We start from the raw sequence: 25,404 nt of genomic DNA, 5'->3' as shown, positions 1-25,404 counted from the left end.
TTGCTGGGACTGTAAATGAGGTTAATGGGAGCAGAGTTTGTGAGCTACAAAACCAAAAGGATGAGTTAAAAGATGTTAAAAGGCTCTTCGGAGCTGAAGAGAAGTGCAGAGTTGTGAATCATTCTCTGTGGGTTCATCATACAAGTGACCCTTTTCATATTATGAATTTTATCCATTGTCTATATTAAAAGTATTAACTGGTTCAGATTTGAGGTTGAAAAAAATCTTATATCATTGACATTATAGAAGCTCTTCATTGGTGGTATAGTATATACGGTGATATATGCAGAGGTCCTCTGGAACTTTTGTTTGTTTGTAGTTTTTGTAGATGAATGAAATTATCTTTGGTACTATTTTCTTCCAACTGGTGCTAACGTAGCATTAGGTCTTCATGGTTCTTCATTAGTTCTTCTCTGCTGCAACTTGATTGGATGCTGTTGGACTGGTTCAAACAAAGTAGATATAGGGAATTAAGTGTCAACTTGCTGGGAATGAACAGTTGGTTCAGGAAATGAAGGGAAATGAATTCAGTCAAGGCGCCCATTACTTTCAAACCCAAGATTGTTCATTAAAATGCTCTTTTATGACTGCACCATTCCATTCATGTTTTGTGCATCATTTTACACACATTTTCCCCCTAAATTCAGCCCCATCTTTGGTATCTTTGGAAACTTTTGCATTTCCAGTAGAATTTAAAATAAAGTTCTGTAGGGTTGAGCAAAGTTTGGCTGCACAGCATGAGTTTGCGCTGACTGACCCACCTGTCGGACCGTAGGGTTGAAGAGAAGCTTGTCTTGCGATACACCAAAAAGTCGATTCAAATTTGCTGTTTTCATCCACCCTTTTCTAACTAAATGGATAATAACTTAGAAAACAAAAGTTCTTGGCAGGGAACCAGCTTGTAACTTTCTTCCTCCCTCTTCCTCTCCTCTCAAACTCACATCCATTCCACTATTTCATCCATAATAGAAATGTTCAGAGGTATCTGGGCCATGCCTTCTAGAGAGACTCAAACACTCATCAATTTATATTATAGCTCTCTTCTTTCCCCCTCTCTGTCTCTTCCTTACCCCTCTCTGTCTCCCCCGATCTCGTGCAAATGTATCTCTATCTCTCTCCAGCTCTATACACACAGTCAAAGACCACTTTCTGCAGCTCTTCTCCAGGGTATATGGTTCTTTAATGAAGACAGTAATAATGATTATGGATATTTTAAAACGGTCTGTCTGCCCTGTGCGCTGATACAGGCAGAAGCTGCCTTGTCTGCTTGCACAAGGTCCTGTCAGATGATGCCGGATTTCAAATAACTAAATTATGATCATTGATTATTAATCGCAAGAACAGTTAGGATGACAAATATTGTGTCACAGATAATACAGGAATTAAATTATTTCCTTGAACTTAAGTGTTACGTAAAGATACAGTGGGGATCTAAGCTACCTTTAATGAACAATTTAATACTCTCAGACTGAAATAAATATATAAAAACATGAATATAGTAATATTTCCTGGGATGACCTCACACACTCATACAGCTGCAGATGATAATAACATTTTTTGATGCAAGGCCTTGGGTTCAACTCGCAAAATGGGCTTCAAACAGGCTTGTAGCAGCATTGAAAACGCCCTTTTCGGGTTTTACAGAAGCGATCAAAGATGAGGTCAAGATAAAAGAACACAACATGAGTAAAATTTAAAAGCTCCTGAATCTTTTATTGTAAACCTATCAGATGGAGCAGCAGGCAGAAGATGTGGGTGAGACGTGCCGAGCACAACAGGTCAAAGTGATGGAGCTGCTGTTCGTACAAACACTGTGTCAGACAGATTGTGCATTAGGTGAATTCATGTTTTATATACTCCCCACCATATGTTTTACATTATATATAGCTGGTGTTTCTGTGCTGTGCAGCATACAGCGGCACTGATTGCTACAGCAGAACAGTGGAAAATGATAGCCACTGCACTCCCTTCTCTGTGTGGGCGCTCTGCACAAACCTCCATCCTAGCAAGTGATTTAATCCAGCGCTGAGGCTTGAAATAATATTTTTCTTAAGGTAGGTAAAACAGTCTGTCAGTGGAGTGAGATAATTTTACATTTCCAAAACTCTTGAATCATTTGCTTCATGCTAGCAGAGGTGGCAAAAGTAGACTCAAGTAGAAGTAAGAAAGGGGAGAGAAGTCTGGTAAAAGTAAAATTATTTATTCAACTTCTTTACTCAACTAAAAGTGAAAAAGTACTGGCTCTGAAATGTACTCCAAGTATAAAAGTAAAAATTAGCCCTCTGAAGGACAATTATACCAGCTGTTTCTATGCAAAGCTAACTGAACCTCAGCTTTTCTCCTCAGTGGAGACGCTCTCTTTGTCATTTCCGTCTTGTTACATTTTTTGTGTTTTGTCTTTTACATCTTTTTTTCATCTTTTTCATTGTTTTTGTCTTGTGACGTCTTTTGCTCTGTTTTTGACTTGTTACATTTTATCTTTTGTACATCTTTTACATGTTACATCATTTTTAAGTAGTTTTTGTCTCATTATGTCTTTTGCTGTGTTTTTACCTTGTTTTGTTGTCTTGTTTGTTTTGTACATATTTTTCATTTTGTGACATCTTTTTTGCCTGTTTTGTCTTGTTAAGTCTTTTACATGTTTTTAATCTTGTTACATCTTCTTCATCATTTTTGTCTTATTATATATTTCATTGTGTTTTTGTCTTCTATGTCTTTTTTTGTCTTGTAACATCTTTTATATTGTTTCCATCTCGTTGGCTTTGTCATGCGTGATATGCACTAATGGATATGCCAGGGAATCATAATTTCTCTACATTATTGATATTTGTTGTTGAGAAGACAACACACAGTGATGCTAAATAAAAATAATCAATACTTCCCCTTGAATGCATTAAAACTGAAGTAATATGCCTGTTTTTAAAATGCAGGGAGTAGAAAGTACAGATATCTGTGTTAAAATGTAGGGAATTAAAGTGACAAGATCTCAGAATTATATTTAAGTAAAGTACAGATACCTAAAAAATCAGTTTAAGTACAGTAATGAAATATTTGTATTACTTCCCACCTTTGAATTCTAGAAGAGTTATTTTTTTTATTCATTCAATATTTAAGCACTGAAGGGGAATTCATTGTAGCAAATGAATGTGTGTTAGAATAAAGGTGATTATGGTGCAGAATTGGCTGAAATTTTGACTTCAAAAGTGTGGTTTAAAGATTCCATGTGGGCTTTAAATGACATGCTCAGAATGGACGTTTTCCGCTGTGTGTGTGTGTGTGTTTTCTCATTGTGGCATTCTTTGGAAAGCACCTCTCTAGTAAATGAGACCCAGTGGATTTACTTTAGACAGCTACTAGATGGCCTGCAGGTGTTGCAGCTCAGCGGGTGTGTGTGCGTGCACGCTTGTCCTATAGAGTGTGTGTTCCTCCCGTTGCCGATCGGTTTGCTACTCTTTTAGTGTGCACGCTCCCCCGCCGCGCGTCTGACAGTGTGTGTACATTAAAAGAGGGGGGGAGCACTCACGGCCCCTGTGTGTGTGATTACGCTGTGTATACCATGAGATTAGTGCAGACAGCTTTATGCGCAGGGCCCGTCATAAATCTCCGCCGCCACAGAACCGAACACCGCCATCGTTTATTATTCCCTAATAGATCGGTCCTTTGCTGTCTCTCCTCGGCTTCCCGCTCGCACCAGGTTGTGGTTAGCTCAAGGACAAACCCCCGCCCGCCTCAGAGGACGATGGAGGTCAAAGTTGATGTGGAGTTTCGAGTAAATCTGCCACGCTGATTTCATTTTCGTTTATTTCGTGCTCTCCGCCAACTTCATTGTTCTTCCCGCTCCCTTTTTTTTCTTCATGCTCCTTCTGTCTGTTTTTTTGCACTTGAATTTATTTTTTCCACATTGTGTTCTGCTGCAATCTGTCCAACTTCTTGCTCTCTCTTTGTCCTTATGTGTTTGTTTTGATGCTTTATCACTTTGAATCCCACCTCTCTCTTTTGTCTCACGCCTGCTTTTCTCCAGTTCGGCATTTTTGTGTTTTTTGGATTTTTCTCTCACGGACTCAGTGCTCGCACTTGTCTGCCCTCCCTCACCCAGCCTCCACTTCATATTCTCATGTTCGCACAGACATACACTCACACAGACACACACGCTCCCTTGTCTCCCCCCCCGCCCGCCGCTGGCTGCACCTGTGTGCCCGGCTTTGGTCCGGACACGGCTCGGGTTGCCGCTGTGGAATCTGGGAAATGTTTGAGCTGTCCGATACGCCGCCCAAAGCAGGTACAGCAGCAGACAACATGAGGATGGACAAGAGAAAAGATAGAAACACACACACACATGAAGCTCACAAAAAGAGTACACACAGCATCCAGGATGCCACTGCTGGCGTTCCCTTGCATAAATGATGCACTGTAAAAGTAAAAAAAAAAAAAAAAAAAAACACCTGCGAAAACTCAAAATTTTAAGGCAACTTACTTCAGTAGATGTTTGAGTTTTGAGCCCAACTCAAACTTTTAAGTTTTGAAAAACTAAACCAACTAATAATGTCTTGTTGAGATAATTTATTCTTCTTATTTAGATTAACTCAAATCCTTGAGTTTTGGAAACACATAAAATTTGTATTTCAAAAATTGCAGAGTAAACACATTGAGGTGAAAGTAAATAAGTTACAAGAATAAGTTTTAGTTCCTCAAATGTAAGGATTTCTTGTGTTTGTGATTTCTATATTAGAGTCTTTGGGGTTTGTATTGTTTTTTTGACAAAAGAAACAATTTGAAGATGTTACTGCAGGCTTTGGGAAATTGTTATGTGCATTTTTCACAGTTTAATCAATAATGAAAATAATTGTTATTCACAGCCCTCGATATGAGCACACTACCATCTCACAGTCGTGTAAAATTGAAAAACTTTGTGTACCCAACTGCGCTGAAAGAGTGGGAGCGAGTGGAGTAGGTGGGGGAGTGGTGGAGGGTGAAGGCAGGAGGTGTAAGAGGTCGGAGGGGGAGGTCAGGGAGACTGACACTTGAGTCTTCTCAGCTCAGCTTGGAGGTCGCGGCGGGGCGATGCTTGGGTTGAGAAAATGATGTTTCTGCCCTCATAAAAGAGCTGCGCAGAAGAAAAGAGAGGAAAGCTTGCCCCCTTTCCACCCTCCTCTTGCTCCCTCCATCCCTCTTCTTCCTCCCCCTCCTCTTTCTCCTCTGCCACTCCCCCCCCAGTGTCACCTCTGGCCCACTCCAACCCCCCACGCCATGTTTCAAAGTGTGGCCACATGAATGGCTCTATTGTTAACGGCTGAGAAAAAGGGAAGGGGAGAGAGGGAGAGAGTGGACAGAAGAAGAGATGAGGGAGAGGAGAAAAAAAAAACAGACACTCTCAGAAACAGAGAGAGTGTCTGTGGTTAGAAAGGGAAGAGTAAAGGGAAAATGTAATGTTGCTCAGGGCTGTGTCTGAATGGGATGATTTATTTAGATGTGGTCACAGATGAACTCCATAAAGCTGTTTATAAGTTCACCTCACTTCACTCTCCCCCTGCTCCTGTCTGCACTTCTCCCCTGGATGTGTGTTTCACAGTGTCTCAGCATCATCTCTGACTGCGAGATTCACAAGGCTTACAAACCGTCCTGCACTTTTAGACTGGACTTTTATGGTGGATTTAATACATCCAGTTACTTGGGCTGTTGCAGTGATGGAATTTCCCCAGCGCTCTATGCGGCATCAGTGTCAGTCTTTCGTTTGTTTGGTTTGCTAGTAACGCTAAGTGTAACATTATCTGTGCATCTCATCTCACTGCCCTTTGGGCACCTTTATGGTCTGGGCAAGCTAACTATTAGCTGCCAGTCATACTTAACATAACATTGCAAATGAATTCTTGCAGTTTGACCATTTCTTTGCAGTATAAACTTTCACAGAAAGAAAATGTTCACACCATCCAACTACTCTCATTATTTAGTTGCTTCAAATGAGCCTTAATGTTCACACAGTTTCTCTTGACTGTCCCTCAATACTAGAACATTGGTCCAACATCGTCCCAGCCTCTGGCAGTAGCCACATTAGCCGCTTAACATAGAAATGTCGAGTTCAGTGGGTTAACCAACAAAATGAACAGTAAAACAACATAAAGCATGGCAAAATCTACAGTCACGTATCAATCAAAAACTATACAGGCCTTCAGATGGCTCATTAATTTATTTCTTTAAGCATTGATTCATTCATTTAACACGTGTTGAAGTGTAAAACAAGAAGGAGATAACTAAAAAAAAGATTAACATTGAGGTTGCTGCATTCGCTCTTGATCCCCTGTGGTCAGCTTGTCAATGATGCAGTATTTCAAAATTGTGGTTATTGTAACAGCCTTACCATTTACAGAGAAAACACCGTATGTGAGAGATTGTATATCACCTTACTCGCTGTTTGAATGCAGTCCAGGTTTGTTGACACTGAGGACGTCACAGGGAGGAGAGGGAAAGTGTGAATTCCGAGATAAATACACACTATTTTTCTCGCTCTACCACATGATTAGATTGGGACAAGGTCTCCCAACCCATTCTGTTTACAGTGCACACACACACTATCATTCACTCACACACACTAGGTTAACTGGGGTTAACTCTGCAAATCTGACACCTTGAACATGGAGCCTATCAGAAAATTGAGTTCTGTTGCAGAAATGTGCTGGAATCCACTGTCATCTTTCCTTCTTCACTCCTTTCCACCTTCTCTTTATTCTTCTTCTTTTTTTTTGTCTTTTCTCCCTCCTCTCATTATATTTTAACTCTCCTTCTGTGGAGTGGTTCCCCTTTGTCTCTGTGTTTCCTTTCTGCTTGTTCACCACATTTCTTTGTTGTTGCTACATACCTTCCCTGACATGTTCAATATTTTTTTTCCACTCCCCTCCCTCCCTCTTTTCCCTCTCACTTCACTGATTTCTCCCTCTTTCTTTCTCTCTTTTTCGAGCACTGCACCTGCCCGGTGGCATTTTACCTTAACACTCATACCATCCTCAGAGTGTGTGTATGTGTGTTTGCTCTGCCATTCTGCAATGCAGCTCGACTGTGACTCAGGGTACCATCAGATACCACTCACAGAATGCGTCATGCAGGAAGCAAAAGGTGCTTGTTTTTAGAAGAGTGTGTGTGCATGTGTGTCAGTATGTGTGTGCGCGTGTGTGTGTTTCAGTGCTCATGTTTAGGGAAAACTAAACTTGTGTGTTTGGATGTGGGTGGATGTGTTTGGGCAAACCTTTTGTGTTTAGCAGGAGGGCATTTGTATCTGAATGTGAGTGTGTGTGTGCTGAATAGATTTTTCTGTTTAGACGTTGCAGCAGAAGCCTCAGGAACCACCGCCATGTTTACAGTTCATACTCTATAAATGGTGTGAGTTCATGTGCTCGCTTGTCTGAGACCGACAGGAAGGTGAAATATGCGTGTGTGTGTGTGTGTGTGTGTGTGTGTGTGTGTGTACGTGATGAGTGAAGCTGAGTGCCTACCTCTCCAGTCTAAGTGTTGCCTGATAACCCCGAGTGACCTGGGTAATGAGAAGTGGAACAGTGGCTTCCCAGCAGGCCTCTGGGCCTGCCTCAGCTTAAAGCTCCTCCGTCGTTCAGCCTGTTTTCTGGAGTTCCCCTCCGGTGTGTGCCAGCAGCCGAACGCACCAACAGATAAAGCTTACATCTCAATTTACAGCGAGTGTGAGGCTGTTAGCTCGCAGTGCTAAGAGGTAGATTTAGCCTGCATGGAAGGAGAGGATGTGGTCAGAGAGGTGCAGGCACAACAGACACTCACGAAACCCCTCCGTCTCTTCTTACAGAGCTTTTTCATAGCAGCCATATTGACATTTTGAAATAGTAAGCACAGGTGTTACAGATGACGCTAGTTAAGGTTTAACACCAAATCAATATAGCTGCCATCATGGAGGTCCACAGAAGCGATAATTTGTCCTGCATTACATTATTATGTTCCTTTTAGAAAACAAGTACAGTCTTGTTCAGCAGTACTAAAATTAAATCTGGCTGATACTCACCTAGCCAAACTTTGCTGCATGTAAGCCTGCTAAACATCAACATGTTAGCATTGTTACTGTTAGCATGATAGCATGCTGATGTTATCACTTAGCCCAAAGCACTACTGTGCTTAATGGTACAGTCCAGTTGGACAGGGAAGTCGGAATTTCCCATTCCCATTTCAGTTGGAATGCCCCTGAAGACAGTTAGTCAGAGGAACCCCACCAACCCCGAGGTCAAAATTCATCACTGTTTAATAGCACTTCTGTCTTTTGTGTCTCATTAAATCAGTCATGCACACAGTACTGTCCAGCTTCAATCTGCGAACATGTTGCCGTGGGGTTTGTATGTGCAAAATACAACGTAATCTGTTTTAATCAAACACAACAAATGTGCTCATGGATACATTCATGTTTGTTTTCTGACATGCACTGGAACACGGTCAGCACTGGTGTGATGTCATTCCTAGCTCCAGCTTCCAGCTTCCGACATCCGACGTAATTGGAACGCAGTTACACAACATTATATAGTATGCATAATAAACATCAATGTGTAGTATTATCATTGTTAGCCTGTTAGCATGTTGACTACATTCAGCTGAAAGCAGCAAGTACAGATTCACAGAGCTGCTACTGAGGCTGGAGACTCATTGTTTTGTTGAGTCTTATTTAGGACAGTAGCTCTAAAACTGTGTGGCAAGCTGCCTTGGGGAGTTGTAGCTTGTAGGGGGACATCCATGGCCAGGTGTAAAAATGTGGAGCCAAAAGTTGAATGAATCTGATTGATGCAGGAACAAAAACAAGGCTGATCTGATACTAATAAGGCTTGAGCTTCAGCAAAATGAAGCTCATCTTTCTCTCATGTTTACTGTCAGTAATGTGGGAGAGCTTAATATCTTTTATGACTAAAAATGTGCAATTTGGCAAGTTTGATTTGCCTTTTTAAAGGAGCATTCCATCGATTTTACACTCAAGGCTCAGTTTATTTCTCATGGTTAGTGCCGCACAGGCTGTGAATACAGTTTAACAGATTTTGTGGCTCTAGAGGGAGGTTTATAAAGTCTAAAATGAAGTCTGATGATGTCATAGTGATGTCATTGAGGTTATCTCAGCTTGTGCTTGGAGACCTCAATATTTTAATGGAAAGCCTGTGTTAAAACTGGGGGAATGGTGTTTTACAGATGGGGACATTTAGCAGGCACTGAGGGTCTAACTAAAATGCTATAAAGTTGCATTATGGGAAAAGGTCCGCACAAGGGACTAAAAGCCACAATATTCTGAGTGTTATGTTGAAAAATCTGTATCTTGCAAGTCCCTCAAATTTATGGAATTGCAATATCAATTTTCTGTGGTAACATTTTAATTTGCAGAAGTATAACTAATGTGAAAAGAAACATAATATTTCTCAAAATGAAGTCATTTCCCTTTCATTACTATTTAATACTGTAAATAATTAATTGGCATGGGGCCTGAAAGAAAATAGCAGTTGTTCATTGGACAAATGAGAGTATAATTTATTGCTAATGTGACATTATTAGGATTTATTTATTCTTTTTAACAATGCAGTTATGCAATACAATTCTAGTTCTCTTCATGCTTTGTGATCCTGTATTGTTTATTTTTTAATGGTCAAACAGTTGTCTGACAGCAGAACAGAGAGAATAATTAAGCAGGTTTGAGTGCTGTGACTCCCAAGCGTTCATGTGGATTAGTTGGAAACAGAAACAATGTCTGAGTCAGAGGTAACAAAAAAATGGGCTTCTTAACATTACAGGCATTTGCTTCCTCCCACTTCCACATCAAAGTGTCACTTAAAATTCTGTGAGAACGCTAGCAGAAGAGAAAATCCAGCAAATCTCCTCCTCCTTTTTATCTTTTGCTACTATAAACATTTTCCTCCGTCCTGTCACTGGTGACATTTGTTTTAACCAGAGATAAAGTCACTATACATGGACATACTTTCAGTTTTCCCACTATTAGCCAGCCATGTTAGCATGGAGCATTAAAGTCATTACAAGCCTCAGGAGCTAAGCTGATAATTCATAGTATTTGGCCTTATCAGCTTTAGATTGCCCTGTTCTGTGAGGGGAATGACACAGTCTGAGTCATTTGTTGAGTTTATGCCCTTCTGACTGCTGTGTTTCATCTTTCCTGGAAAGTCCTTTACTACTGGACTGCAGTAGTAAATTTAAGATGTGCAATTGTTACATATTGCTCCTTTAAAATCAATTTCTATGTTAAGTATTTCCTGAAAACCTACTCGGTGTTTACTTCAGGAAAGGCATTTAACAACATCAAAACGACAATACATCAATGCTTTTCACTGAAAGCCATCGTAAAATTACAATGATGGCGATAATAAACCATACTCAAGTATATTTTTGTTGAATGTAGGCAAAGTGTTGCATTAAAATCACTTCAGGCTGCATGTTTTCCATATATGACAGGTGTCAAATCATCAGTCAGGATATAAACAAACAGACTGCACATCATTCATATCGGAAGTGGATGACAGGCTGACATCAAAACAGCTAATTAGCAAACTAATTAACTGTACATACCTGAGATTTGGCATGGCAGCTTCATTCTGCTGATCTGTGGCGATAGCTGTCTGCCTGTTTCTTCCTCTTTGGACATGCTTCAGTTCTCACTTCCAAATATAAGAGCTGAGGGAAAAAAAAGAAAATGAGTTATGCGATAAAATTAGTATTGCAAAGAAAAAAACAACAACACATTTTTGCTGCTGCTTTTCTGTTATTTAAAGCATTTCACCTTCATTTCTCATGCACATTCAAGATTTTTTTGTTCACTTTCCAGTTTTATTTCTTCGATATTTTTCATTTTGAATTCGATGTAGCCTCGAGCAAACTCCAGTGTTTTATTTTAAAGACAATATTGTTCCTTCTCCTACACTTGTGAGCTCATGAAGTTTGGTCCTGCATACATTTGACTACTTAAGAATAAGTTTAGTTTCAAAATGTACAAGATTTTGATCACTCAAAAATATCTCTGAGCCGAAAGATGTTTCTGCGTGGTAGTTCACAAGAAAGAAAACACAAATGAAAGCTTTTGTTAATAACTAAATCTTGTTTTGGTTTATAGTAGAAATATGTAATATATTTATCATATTAAATCACTAAATGACCATAATATGCCATCAGACAATAAGTAAATATACTAAATCTTCTCCGACAGCAATCCTCCAGGCAGCATGTTCCCTTTTGAAATTTCCATTCCAAGCTGCTGGAATGTCTGTTTTTGTTTTCACATTTATTAGAGTTAAATTAATGCCGAATGTTCACTGAATGCGTGAATGTCTGTTTATGAGTCATAAGAAATCACTGATAATCTTTTAGAAGGAGTAAATGCTTGCAACGGTCAAATTGAGCAATATGTTAATGGAGTCTGGCAGGGACTGAATTCCAGCCCTAGAGTGTGTATTTTTGAATTTTGTTTTAAGGATAAAAGGCTTAGCTTTTGCTTATTGCTTGTCATTGTCCAAATATAATGTTGTGCTCATCTTGCACTTACTTTTTGGACTGCAGTACTCATTTTTTAACGCCAGGGTCTTACGTATTGTTCCTCTAAGATAAGTGTTTTTTTCCATGAGGATCATCAACTGGTGGTTGTATTTCCCTTTTTTCTTCCACCGTCTCATATGTGGTCAACAGGGGATTGTGTAAGCTTGCATGGTAAAAATTTATTTGTGCAGTTGAGTGCACAGCAGTTGCTCTGTAAAGGCACCTGTTCCCAGTAAATGGAGAGAAAATAAGAAAGAAGTAGAAGAAATAAGAGAGGCAAAGGACCCATCTGTTGCTCATTCAGCAGCAAGGACAGGTGGCTCTAAACTGGTTTATATTGCTGTTGAAAGAAGCAAAAGACTTTAATTAATGAATCTCTGCCTTTCTCTCTCTCCCCTGGCTTCTTTCTTTCTTTCTGTTTTCTTGCCTTTTCTTCTCCAGGTTCAGGGACGATAAGGGCTACGTCCTTTACCCTCAGATCGGGGACCGGCTGGACCTCATCTGCCCTCCGCTGGACACAGCCAGGTCCACGCCAGAGTACGAGTTCTACAAGCTCTACCTCGTGTCGTCGCGGGAGCAGGCGGACCGCTGCGAGGTGACCGGGCCCCCAAACATCGTGCTGACCTGCGATGAGCCCACCCGCGAGCGTCGCTTCACCATCAAGTTCCAGGAGTTCTCGCCCAACCTCTGGGGCCACGAGTTCAAGAGCATGCACGACTACTACATCATCGGTGAGTCGAGGAAGCAGAACGAACACTGGGAGATTAGGGGGTGGTGTGTGTGTGTGTGTGTGTGTCTGCGTCTGTGTGGGCATGTGTGTGTTGAGCTTTATTGCAGTGTGTGTGGGGGGTGATGGGGGAGTTGTTATGATTGCATGGCTGATTTCTGATTGTGCCTGAGTGTGTTTGTTTATTTCAGTGATGATGGCGATGATTGGGCGGGTGTGTTTAGAGTAATTAGGTTTGAGAATTGTGTGTGTGATCTGGTCTGCGGGTGGATACAGTAGAGGACGTACACTGCAAAAAATGACCAGGCGAGTTTGTCCTTCTCAGGATATTTTAGGTTATTTTCTCCATCGCACATTAAAAAAAAGATAAAAGGATTTAGTGAAATCAAATAATCTTTCTCTATTAACTTCATGCAAATATTTAATTTTGTTGTGTTTAGTTTCAGAGTACTTCAGAATTTATTATTGTGAGTTCATCTCAAGAGTTTTTGGTTCACCTTAATATCTTGATCTTACTGAACGTTTTTTCAAGTACTACTGAATTAAATATCGAGTTTATTTGACTGGAAAAGTTTGTTTTGACTTTGACTGTCATGTTAATTTTTATTTAATTTAATCAACTTAACATTTTTAAAGCAGCCTGTACACCAACTTTTTAAATTTTAAATAAATACTTTATTTTTACAGTGTATGTTTGTTTGTAAGCTTTCTCAAATACAACTGAATTCATGTAAAGTTTATTTGAGTTTTTAAAGTTTGAGTTTTAAAAAGTTTTTAAAAATTACCTAAACTTGTCTTTTCAAATTCAGTGAACTTAAAATTTTCAGGCTACCTGGGTGTTTTTAAGTTAAGTTTGTTTTTTTTTTTTGTTTTTTTTACATTGTTGTAACTTTTGACTTATTTGACTTACTTACTTTCAACACACTTCAGGTAATGTCTCTTTTTTCTCTCTATCCTTTTCATTTTTTGCAGTGTGTCCCTGGATTTGTCCTTCTTGTGTGGGATTTTGTGTTTAGTGAAGTATGGTTACACTGACACAAGATTGTGTGTGTGCGTGTGTGTGTGTGTTTTTCTGTCATTGCTATGTCTTTGTCCTGCTAGGCTGCTGTGCTGGCCCCGGGCCTGTTTATTGTTACTGCCAGCCTCACAGTGACCACAAATGGCGAAGCACAGTTTGTTTTGGTTTATTCAGAAGGTTTGTTTGGAGTTAGGCTGTGTGAAGACCTGATGAGGTCATCAAGGCAAGCCGGGCCAAGCGTGTGTATCGGACGGAACAATCTACAAGTAAAGGTCGTGTCAACCGAAACCTGTGGGTTGTTTTTAAATGCAGACCAAGAGCCAGGAGCATTCAGCAGCGCTCACAACCAGAGCGCACGCACTCATGCACACACTGTCGCGCACACACAAGTTTCCAATACAAACACGAGCACTGTAAAAACACCTCAGGAGTGTGTGCAGGATAGACAAAGAGAGAGACCCCGTTCGATTCCCACAGCTCTCCTCCCACGCACCTGCGAGCTCTATTCACTCAGGTGTGCAAATGCTCTTTTCACTTCTTTTCATCTGCGGATGGGAAAAAAAAAAGAAAAAAACCTAAAAAAAAGGTGGAACGAGTGGAGCCAGGAGGAGGAAGAGGAAGCTGGGACAGAGATGGAGAGACAGAAAGAAACAAAGAGAATAATATAAGATCTCTGGAAATCTGTGAAGTCCCTCATGTCTCTTTGTGTTCTGTATTTGTTCGCCGGTTTCAGGTGCGCTCGCGTTTTTTTTGCTATCAGTCCTCGTACCTGGCGTGTTTGTGGAGAGAGGTGAGGCACTGGGTATGTTTCTCCTGCACCATGCATTATCATTATCAACATATAAGTATTTCTCTCAGATTAGATATGAAGGGCTGAGATAGCATGCAGTGGTGCAGTAAGCCACCATGTATGTACTGTGTGTGTGTGTATGTGTGCGTGTATGTGTGTGTGTAACAGTGCAGCCAGGGACCCAATGATACAGGAATGTTGGCCTGATAAGTATGAAAATTAATGCAATCTGATACCTGCTGATACCCGATTCAGTGACTGACAGATGTTGAACAGCAGAACCTGGACAGCCACATCAAATATGGCTGTAAGACACTGAAACTTAGAAGACACGCTGACGGTCTCGATGTAAAATCAACCATAATTCACACAATAACATTAACTAACTGATCAAGGCAGTGGTAGACTAACAACTCAAATGTTTGAGGTAAAATGACTGTTTTCATCTATGTAGTTTGGTTGGTTTGGAGAGAGCGATATTTGGCGTAGTAACTGCAGTTTCCTGTTGGAAAAGACTGTCTGACGGGGAGGTAAAGCAGTGAAAGCACTATAAATATCTACTGTAGGTAGTACACTGACTATCAATAAGTACCTTATGCAACCCCAAAATTAAATAATCCGAACTATCCCATTAAAGTGCTGTGTGGTGTAGTATAGTGGAGATTTATCAAATGATAATGGATCTATCTCTACAGAACATTTGATTTCATTGGTGTAGTGTAATGCACTATATCTTTTAAAGTCCACTATGCACTCAGTGTACACAAAACTTTCACAAAACTTCTATATAAACAGACAGAGTTATAAATATTTAAGGTTGCCCGATTTTGGTGTTGCCCATATTCAGAATTTACACTACCTAAACCTAAAGGAAAAAACAAGAGTGTTTGCATCGAAGTATGGAAATCCACTATTGGGCATTCATAATTTAGAGATACAGTACAGATAGGTTACTTGTGTAACACAAAACTTTGGTAAAAGTATAGGTAGTGATTCAACTTCTTTACATAGTAAAAATTAAAAAGAAAAGGCTAAAAGAATAAAAGAAATTGCCTGCTGAAGGACATTTCTAACAGCTGTTTCTGTGCGAAGCTAATTAAACCTCACTTTTTCTCCATGGCTGAGTCTCCCTTTCTTGTCTGTTTCATCATTTTAAGTTTTTTAACATAGTTTTTGTCTCGTTACGTCTGTTGAATGCGATATGCACTGATGGATACACATAGAAACTGTATTTTCTGTGTGTTATTGCCCCATCCATTTAGGTTGAAATCCATCTTGTTTTAAAAATAAGGAGTTGAAAGTACACATATTTGTCTAAAAACGTAGGTAGTAAAATTAAAAAGCTGTCAGAAAACTACTGAAAACTACTTAAGCACAATAGCAAAGTATTTGCACCTCTAAAGCTAAGTGTATGTGATTGTTTTTTCGTGTCTTTTGCGTGTTATGTGCCAAGTCAACAGGTAATCAGCAGCATGACGACATATCACCATAAGATCTCAACTGTCTTAGTTTATTTCCATAAGATATTCAGTGACCTGGGGTCTCATCGTACATGATTGCACAGATGCTGATTATGCCGTGAACACAGTCGACTGCTTATCGTACATAAAGCAAGTGCCCAGTGCTGAACTTCCATCAATAAATAATAGATATTTGTCTTGAACCTGAATTTTGTAAAAAAAAAAAAAGTAAAAACAGTCATTACACTCTTTGCATGGCTGAAAAGATCTCAGCAAAGGACCAAATGTGGCCCACGGTTTCCATTTTGCCCACCTCTCTTCTTCTGTACTCCCACCTGGCAACTGGAGTGTCCAGAGATAGAAACACCTTTATCTCCACACACACAGCCCAGACTGATCGATTGACAGCTCCAGCCCCAATCAATGATGGCTGCAACACAAGGTCACACACACACACACACTCTTTCGCACACACACACGTGAAGCAACTCACATTTGAAGAGTTGAGGAGACGGGGGAGTAGCTGATCGTGGAGAGCATTTGGTTCTGATAACTTATTGATAACGTCAACAGATAGCTTGTGTATAGCGTGCAGTGTGTCTTTGATCATGTGCTCTTAATGAAGAATTATATTTCGCGCTTCTGTGTACTTAATGAGGTTGTGAAATAATTAATAACTTTTAATCCTGCTGCTCATTTAGAGCCACATGCCGTATCTCCTGTAGCTTGTGTGTGCTAACTGTTTCTATAGGGGGGATTTCATGCATACTGGACCCTGAATTTAGTTACAGTAAACGTACAATGTGTTTGTGCATGTGTGCGAGGGCACCAATGTATGCGCAAGCCTCAGGGAAATCTTGTTTTAATTAACCTATAGCATAGCGTGATTTAATTTTGCGCGCTGCAGACCATGCAGGCACACACACAAAGTGTATGTGGAGCGGGTGGATGGTGGAACGGCAGGAGGAAAAGAAGGCAGCGGAGGTTAATTTCAAAGTTAAACCCATTACAGATTACCAGTAACTTGCTTAAAGTCCACTGGGTAATCAGGTTCTTTTGCAGTTTGCCCCTTTGGTGCACAGGGAATGAAAACTTTACACTGTACACACACTTACACACTTTACACTCTTTGTTTTAACTCAAAAATTTTAGGGTCTGGGCTGCCTTAAAATTTTAAGCTTCACTAAATCTGAAAAGACAATTTATGCTTATAAATCAATAGTAAAATATACTGTATATATTTGACTACAGATAATTATGTATAAATTGTAGATATTAATTCAGTTGTACTTGAGAAAACATGTTCTTAAGATATTAAGTTGAACCAATAATTCTTTAGTAACACTGAAACATTGCAAATAAATTTGATTTCCATTCGCATTTTATCAGTTTAATGCTAATATGCTGATCATGTTTCTTTATAAACTTAATTTATTGACTTGATTGAACATCTGTACAGTACATTCAACTCATCTTTTCGAGTTAGTACTCACGTATAAACTCATGTTTATAAATTCTGAAGTGTTCTGAACTAGAAATGTCTGTCCTAGAAATTTTGAGTTTAAATACTTTGAATAAAAAACGTTAACATTTATATGAAGTTAATGAGAAAAGATTAGTCAACTCCACTAAACTTGATATTAAGTCAGTTCAGTGAGCGTAAGATGAGGTTGAACCATCAACATTAAAGTCACACTGATGAAGAAAACAAGTGACCATGACCTATCTGCTGTAGTAGAGACACACAGCAACTTTTCATCATGTATGTTACCTTCAAACTATAAAAACAGAAGAGTTTTAACTCTAAAACAATGCATGTTGGGAAGTCTGATAATATGCTGATATGTGTCTTTAGAAACTTAATGTAATGAGTTGATTAAACTCTGCACAGTGCATTCATTTGACTCATCATTTCAAGTCACAAGACTTCAAGATAGATGAACTCATGTTTGTAAGATTGTAAGTTTTATAAATAATAAATACTAGAAATTTTAACTTTGATTAACTTGAATAAATAAACTTGTATACACATTGAGTTACTTTGAGTCAGTGAGAAATTCCTGTATCTTTTTTTTTACAGTATAGGATTTCATCTCCGCATCATGATTTGTGTTACCATTGATCATTTCTAGAGAAAATAATATCTTTGTCTTGAGGAAATCTAGCAAGATCCAAAGTTTCCTTTGTTTTCACTGCCACTAATGCAGCACAGATGCCACTGTTTTGTAATCAGATTACATGAATCCCATTAAATGTAATTCTTCACTTCCGTATCCTGTGGCGAGGACAGAAAGATGGGGAAAATTGATTAGTTATACTCATTGATTGATGTTTTCATTCATAACATGAGGTCAGGGTTTATGTAAACCCATTTCTCAGTCACAGTCTCTCTCTCTCTCTCTCTGTGTTTTGTCTGTCTCTCTCTCTCAGTCTCTCCACCCTTTAGTTTCTCCTCTCTCCTTTCTTTCACCATTCAGATCCCACCACACACACGCACACACACAGACATGCTCAGTACATCAACCCAAACCGCAGATCAAGCCTTTCACTGCTTTTAATGAATCCTTTGAAAGCAGGCGCCAGGGCCTTGTATAACACACAGTCCTCGCATGCATGCACACACACACACACACACACACACACACACACACACACACACACACACACACACACTCACACACATTCACAATCAGAGTGCGGTCTTGATGACGTGTCTTTCTTAATGAGAACTGTTGGAGGAAACCATCTCCAGGCAGCTGATCTGGTTTACGACTTAAAGGACAGCGTACACATGAAGTTGCTTTTAAAACTGGTCAAGCATCGGCTGATTTTAAAGGGACAGTTTGGATTATATAAGATGGGTTGTATGATGTACAAATGAGTGTCAGTGTATGCTACATTTAGAATATTTTCACCGCTTTATCTTGCCATCAGTCAGCCTTTTCTGACAGGAAACTGCACTTATTTAAGCCAAATATTGGTCTCTCTAAACCAACCAGACTCCATTGGAAAAATCTGTCATTTTACCTTGCAGAAGATGGGAGCTTCTGGTCTACCACTACCTCGATCATTTAGTTTGTTTGTGTTATTGTGTGATTTCTGTGATTTAAAAGTTTCGTTCGGATTCACACAAGTCACACAATAACACAAACTAACTAACCAATCGAGGCAGCGGGAGACCAGCAACTCCCACGTTCTGTGAGGTAAAATTACGATTTCGCCTGTGGAGTTTGGTTAATTTGGAGAGAACTATATTTGGTCATAACAGCAGGTTCTGCTCAGAAAAGGCTGTCTGGTGGCAAGGTAATTCATACAACCTCATGTCAAATAATCTGAACTATACCCTTAAAGGGTTATTTCACCCAAATTAGAAACAAAAACATCTTTTTTCACTTACTCCCTGTGATATGAAGCTAAGCAGATAGTTTTAGTGTCATTTGCTCTGGTTTTGAGATATTTAATTATTATAAATCAGCAGTAGCAGCATCTCCAGAAACAATGTCCTTGTTACTCTGGATAATCCTCAGAGCTCATTGCTTTTATCTGAAGAAATAGTCCCAATAAAAATTTCAAAACAAAATGACTGTAAGTGTTATTAAATTATGCTTGAACATATTTTTCTATAATTTTCTAATATTAATCATGCTAAGTTAATGGTCCAAGGTGGTAAACGCCACCCAGCTTTACAAGTAATAGACCTGGCTAGCAGTCAAACTGATGTCTTTTTCTCTGGAGATTGAGTGATGGAAGTGAAGGCTGGAAAGAGGCAGAGAGAGTGAGTCACAACAGGGAGGAGGGAGGAGGGAGGATGTGGTGAGAGAATGCGAGACAGTAAAGAGATGCATGTGCAGGAATGAGGGAAAGGAAATGGGGGGGGAAAAGAGAAAGAGAAAAGTGAGAAAGATAGATAGAAGAAGATGACAACAGACACAGACAGGTCTGTCTGTGTGCATGTGGCTGATGTGAATGGGATGTGAGTGTCGGTTGACACACAGACACGGCAACTCATCTGCGGGGTGACACTGAAACAACGCGGTCACTTTCAATCACCGCTGCTGCTCTCTGGGGAATGGGACACACACACACACATATGCACATGAATGAATCCACACACATACACCCACGTCCATGTTTGAACACAGCAGCAGTGAATGATTGCAGGCTCACAGTCAACATACATATGACCTCATATGTAAGTGATCTCCTTCACTCTCAGTCTCTTTCTCTCACAAACACACTCTTAGAGATAAGGGTTCTGAAGGAGTTATCCCTGAAGGCCTGAGGTTCTACCTGGAGCCTTTTGCTTTGTGAAGAACCCTTGCTTGAAGAAATGGGTTTTTTGTAAGACTAAGGCTCCCATTAAGAACCCTTTTCATCCAAAAAACCCTTTTTGGAGAAAAGAGTTCTTCAGGGATTGTTGAAAACTCTTTCATCAAGGGTTTTTTATACCATAATATAAAAGGATTCTCAGTAGAACCTCCAGTGGATTCTAGACAACACTCTTGGAGAATAAAAGTGTTCTCGGTAGAACACTAAATAAAACTCTTGGAATATAAAAGGGTTCTTCATAGAAACCCCTGGATGGGTTCTTGTTGACGCCCTTAGGAAGTGGAGAGGAATGCTTTTTATCCAAAGAACCCTTTTTAGAAGGGTTTCATCAAGGGTTTGTCAAAGGATCCTTGCACCGTAGTATAAAAAGGTTTCTCAGTAGGACCTTCTGGGTGGGTTCTTGTTAGCACCCTTAGAAGCTGGAAAGGTTCTGGATAGAACCCCCACAGAGTGTATCGGAACCACTGCATCATAGAAGGGTTCTCTGTAGAACCGCTCTGTAGGGGGTTCTGCGTGCAACAACAACTCTCTGAAAGAAGTGATACCTTTATGAACAGCTCTATCAGGAATCAGTAAGGGATCTCATATGCAGAGAAGCTGATGAACCCTTTGTGGTTCTAGTTAGCACCTTTACTTCTAAGAGTGCACACACATGCACACGCACACGCACAGACAGACATCAGTTATTTTCCTCAGTGCTCGCACTAACATATGCATGCTCACATCACCATACACAGGGGCTTTCTCATAAATATATGCACTCACACACACATCGGCACACAAGTGGGCTTGCGGCTGTAAACACACACAAAATCGTCTGAAAATAGCCACACACACATACCCAGAAAGACACACGCACAAGGATTGGTCAGATCTGTTGTGCTGAATGGGTCAGTCGCTGTGGGACTGCAGAGCTGTTGTTGTTGCCTACAGAGACAGATGGCAGTGTGTATGCGTGAAAAAAACAGTTCTGAAATTGTGTGTCCGTGTTCTGCGGGACTATGCGGCATGTGCAGGTATGTATATGTGGCACGGACATGAAGGCACTTTTCTGCATTGTGTGTGTGTGCGCGCGCGTGTGTGTACGTGAATGACTCCCAGCGGTGTGTTTAGGGAGCAGGGCCCCCGGGGCTTTGCGGAGAGCCCGGTGCTTGCCGTCGCACAATGGCAGAGATAAACAACCCCCCACTAATATGAATAATAGAAGAGCTGACTGGAGCATGAACACCTAGAAAAATAAATCTGTGTGCTTGTGCATGTTTGCATGTGTGTGTCTCTGAGTAAGTTTATGAGTTTTGGGACGAAGTTAATGGTGTGGTGGTGCGTGTGTGTTTAGTCATTTGCATACCGCGGCGTCTTAGTCTCTTTTCTGCAAACTTTATTTTCTCTTGGTATTGTTTTTCTCTTCTCTGTCTCTCTGTTTATCTTTGTTGTCCATCCATCTGTCTCTTTTTCCTCTTCACTGGAAAAAATCATACAGGAATTAAATGAGTCAACTAATCTTTTCTCATTAACAAAGCATAAATGTTTAAGTTCTTTTTATTCAAGTTAATTAAACTTAAAATTTCTTGTGCTTATTTTCAAAACAATGCAGAACTTGTAAACATGAGTTTTTCTTATTCAAAATGATGTACTCTACAGAGTTCAGTCAACTCATCAAATTATGTGTTTTTTTAAGAAACATAATCAGCAACTCAGCAGACGTTTCAAACTGAGAAAATGTGAAGGAAATCAAATTTGTTTGTTCATCAGTCTGACTGAAGAGTTGTTGGTTCAACTTAATATCTTACCTTTATTGAAAGATTTTATCTCAAACACACCTGAATTAATATCAGGTTTATTTAACTAGAAAAGTTGTTTTTAACATAAATATCTTAAGCTTATTGAACATGTTTTCTTAAAGAATTAATATCAAATTTATTTGACTAGTAAAGTTTATTTGTTTTGAATCATTACAGTGTCCAGTGTCATATTTTGTGTGTGTATATTTAGATGAATTTCTGTGTAACCTTTTCGGTCTCTAACAGCAAGTTCTGGTCGGTGTCTCTGGGTGGGGCTACGTGTGTGTGTGTGGTCTAATTGTTGGACAGCACGGGGGCCGGCGCAGCGCGTGCAGACAGCAATGTCGAAGTGTTCAATAATGCAGAGGTACTCACTGGTTTATTTATCAGGGTTAAGCTGAAATAAATGACACAGAATCCAGATGGGGGAGAGGGAGGAGGAAAAGAAAAAGAGAGGCAGATGAAGGGAGAGAAAGATGGGGAACGACAGCGAGACGGAGGGTGAAATAGAGGAGAGAGAAGAGACAATGGAGGAGAGGAAGCGGAGAGAAACACCGCACTGCAGCCTAAATGAGCTGCACCTCTCCGCCACTCTGCGTTAGTTTATGATTCCCCATGTGCATACGTGCGTGGCTGTCTGTGTGAGTGTGTGTGTATTGTTTGTGTGCAGGCAACACAACTTTGTTTGCAACTGCGGCGAGGAGAGAAGAAGTGAGGGATTGAAGGGAAAGGTGGGTGGGTGGGAGGGAAGGAGGGATGGAAAGCAGCTGGGTGGAAGAGGTGCGGAATCCAGGGACTCTGAGAAATCTATATCTGCTGAATATTTGATCAAGTTTAAGCCCTCTGATTTGCGCCTCCTGCTAGGCTCTAAAGCAAGCACACACACAGGGGAGAGAAGAGGAAGAGCTGCGGGAAGGAGGGAGAGAAGAGGAGGGTGAAAGAGGGAGAAACGATGACCACAGTGAGGGCCTCAGGGCTCGGGTAGGGGCTGTTTTATACAGATGAATTCCATTGGAATCAAAATGCCTGTGCAGCACTACAGTAAATGCCCCACCTGACACAGATAAACTTAAATACCTGCTGGAAAAGTAGTCATACATCTCATGTAACATTAAGAGCATTATACTCCCTCATTATTTTAATGGTGTTTAATGCTTTGAAACCTTAACAAGTGCCTCCTTTTTGTGCACTAGCTAGAAAATGACATACCCAAAAATAAAATAGTCACTGTTCTTGAACTCCTGGTCACTTCTGAAAGGTGTCTCTTTGGAGTTTTCTATTTAACAGTCAAAACGAGTCCAAGTGATACTAAAACAAATTTCCCACATGCACAGGCATGGTAAAAATGTCAGTTCTTTTTTTACTGCTGCACTCCTGTTACAAAATAAGCAACTGCCGTTGCAGTGATGGTGTGATATTAACATGTTTCACACAGATAGAATATTGAGAATATATATAGTTGTGTGAGTATTTAACCAGATGCCATTTCAAATGCGATAACAACCCTTCCCACCCATATTAAAATGGCTGCATTAAAATGTCTAAAAATGACAAGACATATGTTATACACTTGGAGTTGTACACTTATTTTTTTCCCCCAAATGTTTCCAACAATGTTCAAAGTCAGAGAAATCCTTAACTTTAGTCAAGATAAGGTTCCATTCCATTGCATCTTAGTACAGACCCTTTTTCTGTTCCAACGTTTTTCATTCCAATGTTTTTTGAGGGCGGGGGTTAGGTGGAGGTTTAAAAGAATAGGACTCTCCAGGACTGTGAGGGTTATCTGGGACCAGACTGGCTGACAGTCACTCAATGGGTGGACGATCTTTCTACAAGTGCCAACAACACTTGAACTGTTTCCTCCACGTTTTTGTCTCTAACAAAGTTAGCTAATGTGCTAAAAGAGTTAGCATTAAGAGAGAGATCACCTACTCTTAGGGTGGGCAAAACCTGTACGCACATAACATTATCCATACATCCTACAACAGACAATACTTTGTTTCACCTTACCTGAGAGGAAGTGGATGCGACAGACATGAGCATCTTTGATGATTGCATCAGTCCAGCCCTGCATTAATCCATGCATTGAACAGAGTTGCCTTTGATATTTTTTGACTGGCAGTGGCACTTTGGTACGCAATAAAACTTCAATTTAAAGTCATCACTCCTTAGATTCTGGCACCCAACAACACATTTTACTTCTACTCGAGTTAATCTGTGTTTGCCTCCAGTTTTTGACGTTGACACTGTAATAGTCTATAACTTTCACAGAAACAAGGGATACATCTGCCTGAGTCACGTCAGATTCTCATCGGCTATGGTGTTTGTTTAACAGTGAAGACAACAACTCCCATGATTACATGGTACTTCACAACGTCCTCAAACTATGTCTTTTTTTATTGTTTGGAGTTAGAAAGCAGCAGAAATTCTATACTCTGTGTTTAAGGGCATGATCATTCAGTTTTAGTTCATTTCATCTTTGAGAAGAAACCAGAAATCCCACACAGCGTCAGTCACTTGAATTAGTTTTATTTAATTATCACATTTTTATTCATTCATATTCATTCATTAGGTAATCTTCAACAGAAGTCTTATGTAGTATTCTTGATGAAGGTTTAGGAACTTTAGGAACAACATTTTAACTAAATGAATTGTAAACTGGCTGTTGGTCTTACACCATTATTCCCGATGACCTTTGCTTTTAACCTGTTAATTTTCTTAATTACAAATTGCAAACACACATCTGCAGACCAGGTCCTCCCCAGCCCGTCTCGACCACCATGATTTTTACACCAGTAAAAACTGTGTTACCCATTTTTCAACTTCAAGTGTGTTAAGGCTCTCACATCTGTTGTGGTCCTCGGGGGACGCGGCTCGAGTTCGCTCCGAGCCAGCCCCTGACAACTATTTTGAGGTGGACCTGAGACTGCTTTTCTAGCCCGCAACACATTTTTCACACTCCACTAAACACATCGAATTCTTAGGGCGAACAGCTTCAGTTAAACTCTCATGTGTGAAAATAGCCTCAAATAAAGTGCAAAAGTGGAAAATGGAATAGAATGGGCCAGCAGGGGTTTGGTGCAACGGATCCGACTAATATCCCCTCTCGAGATAAAGTTTATCTGCATCTCTCAGCGGATAAGAGAGAGTGGAGAGTAGAAAAGACGACTCTATTTAAAAGGATGGTAGTCAAGTCAAGTGTTTTAAATGATTAAGGCTGGGATTCCCTCGAGCTTTACTGTATGCATCTTCATTATATGCATGAGGGCATGTACACATACTTAAATACAGTGGACAGATCAGTGAAAAACCACTGTAAACATGCAACATACTCTATATTGACACCTTTAATGTGGGATACAAATGAGGCCAAGGCATTTCTGGTAAAGATAATAGGGCAGAGGAGCGGGGCGGGAATGAGCTGATGTAAAGTGACACTGGGAGAGAGCGAGGGATATTTGGGCAGGAAAAAAAAGAAGAGAGGGAGAAGAGAAAGGGGAGGTAAAAGATGAAAAAAAGATGTGTGCTGAGTGTGAGTAAGAGAAAGTGACAGATCGCCTGGCCGATTTAGGTCAGCAATCAGAGCCGCGCTACTGTCTGCGAGATTGGCTGTGTGTGTGTGTGTGTGTGTGTGGGCGGACGGAGGGGGCCTTTGTGGGCATTGGTGTGTGCTTGCGTGATGTTTGTGTGTCTGTCTGTTTTTTAGGAAGGCTGGCCGTGTAGTTTTAGAGTTTTTGTGTGTGTGTGCGATTGTGTTGGTGGGTTGGGGGTTGATTGCGTGA

The 25,404-nt window shown here is 40.2% G+C and overlaps 1 protein-coding gene across 1 annotated transcript in view; it reads left to right on the top strand.

Moving 5' to 3' along the window:
- Positions 1-25,404, top strand: part of efnb3b (ephrin-B3b) — a 111,946-nt gene that overhangs the window by 43,355 nt on the left and 43,187 nt on the right. Inside the window, exon 2 of the mRNA XM_084711682.1 lies at positions 11,959-12,248. Coding sequence (XP_084567808.1) covers positions 11,959-12,248 — 290 coding nt within the window. The remainder of the gene's footprint in view (positions 1-11,958; positions 12,249-25,404) is intronic.

This window comes from Lutjanus erythropterus, chromosome 23, assembly GCF_056507025.1.
Source record: "Lutjanus erythropterus isolate fLutEry1 chromosome 23, fLutEry1.hap2, whole genome shotgun sequence".
Classification (NCBI taxonomy): domain Eukaryota; kingdom Metazoa; phylum Chordata; class Actinopteri; order Lutjaniformes; family Lutjanidae; genus Lutjanus; species Lutjanus erythropterus.
The sequence above is the reverse complement of the archived record's forward strand: the minus strand, read 5'-3'. Positions and strand labels throughout refer to the sequence as shown.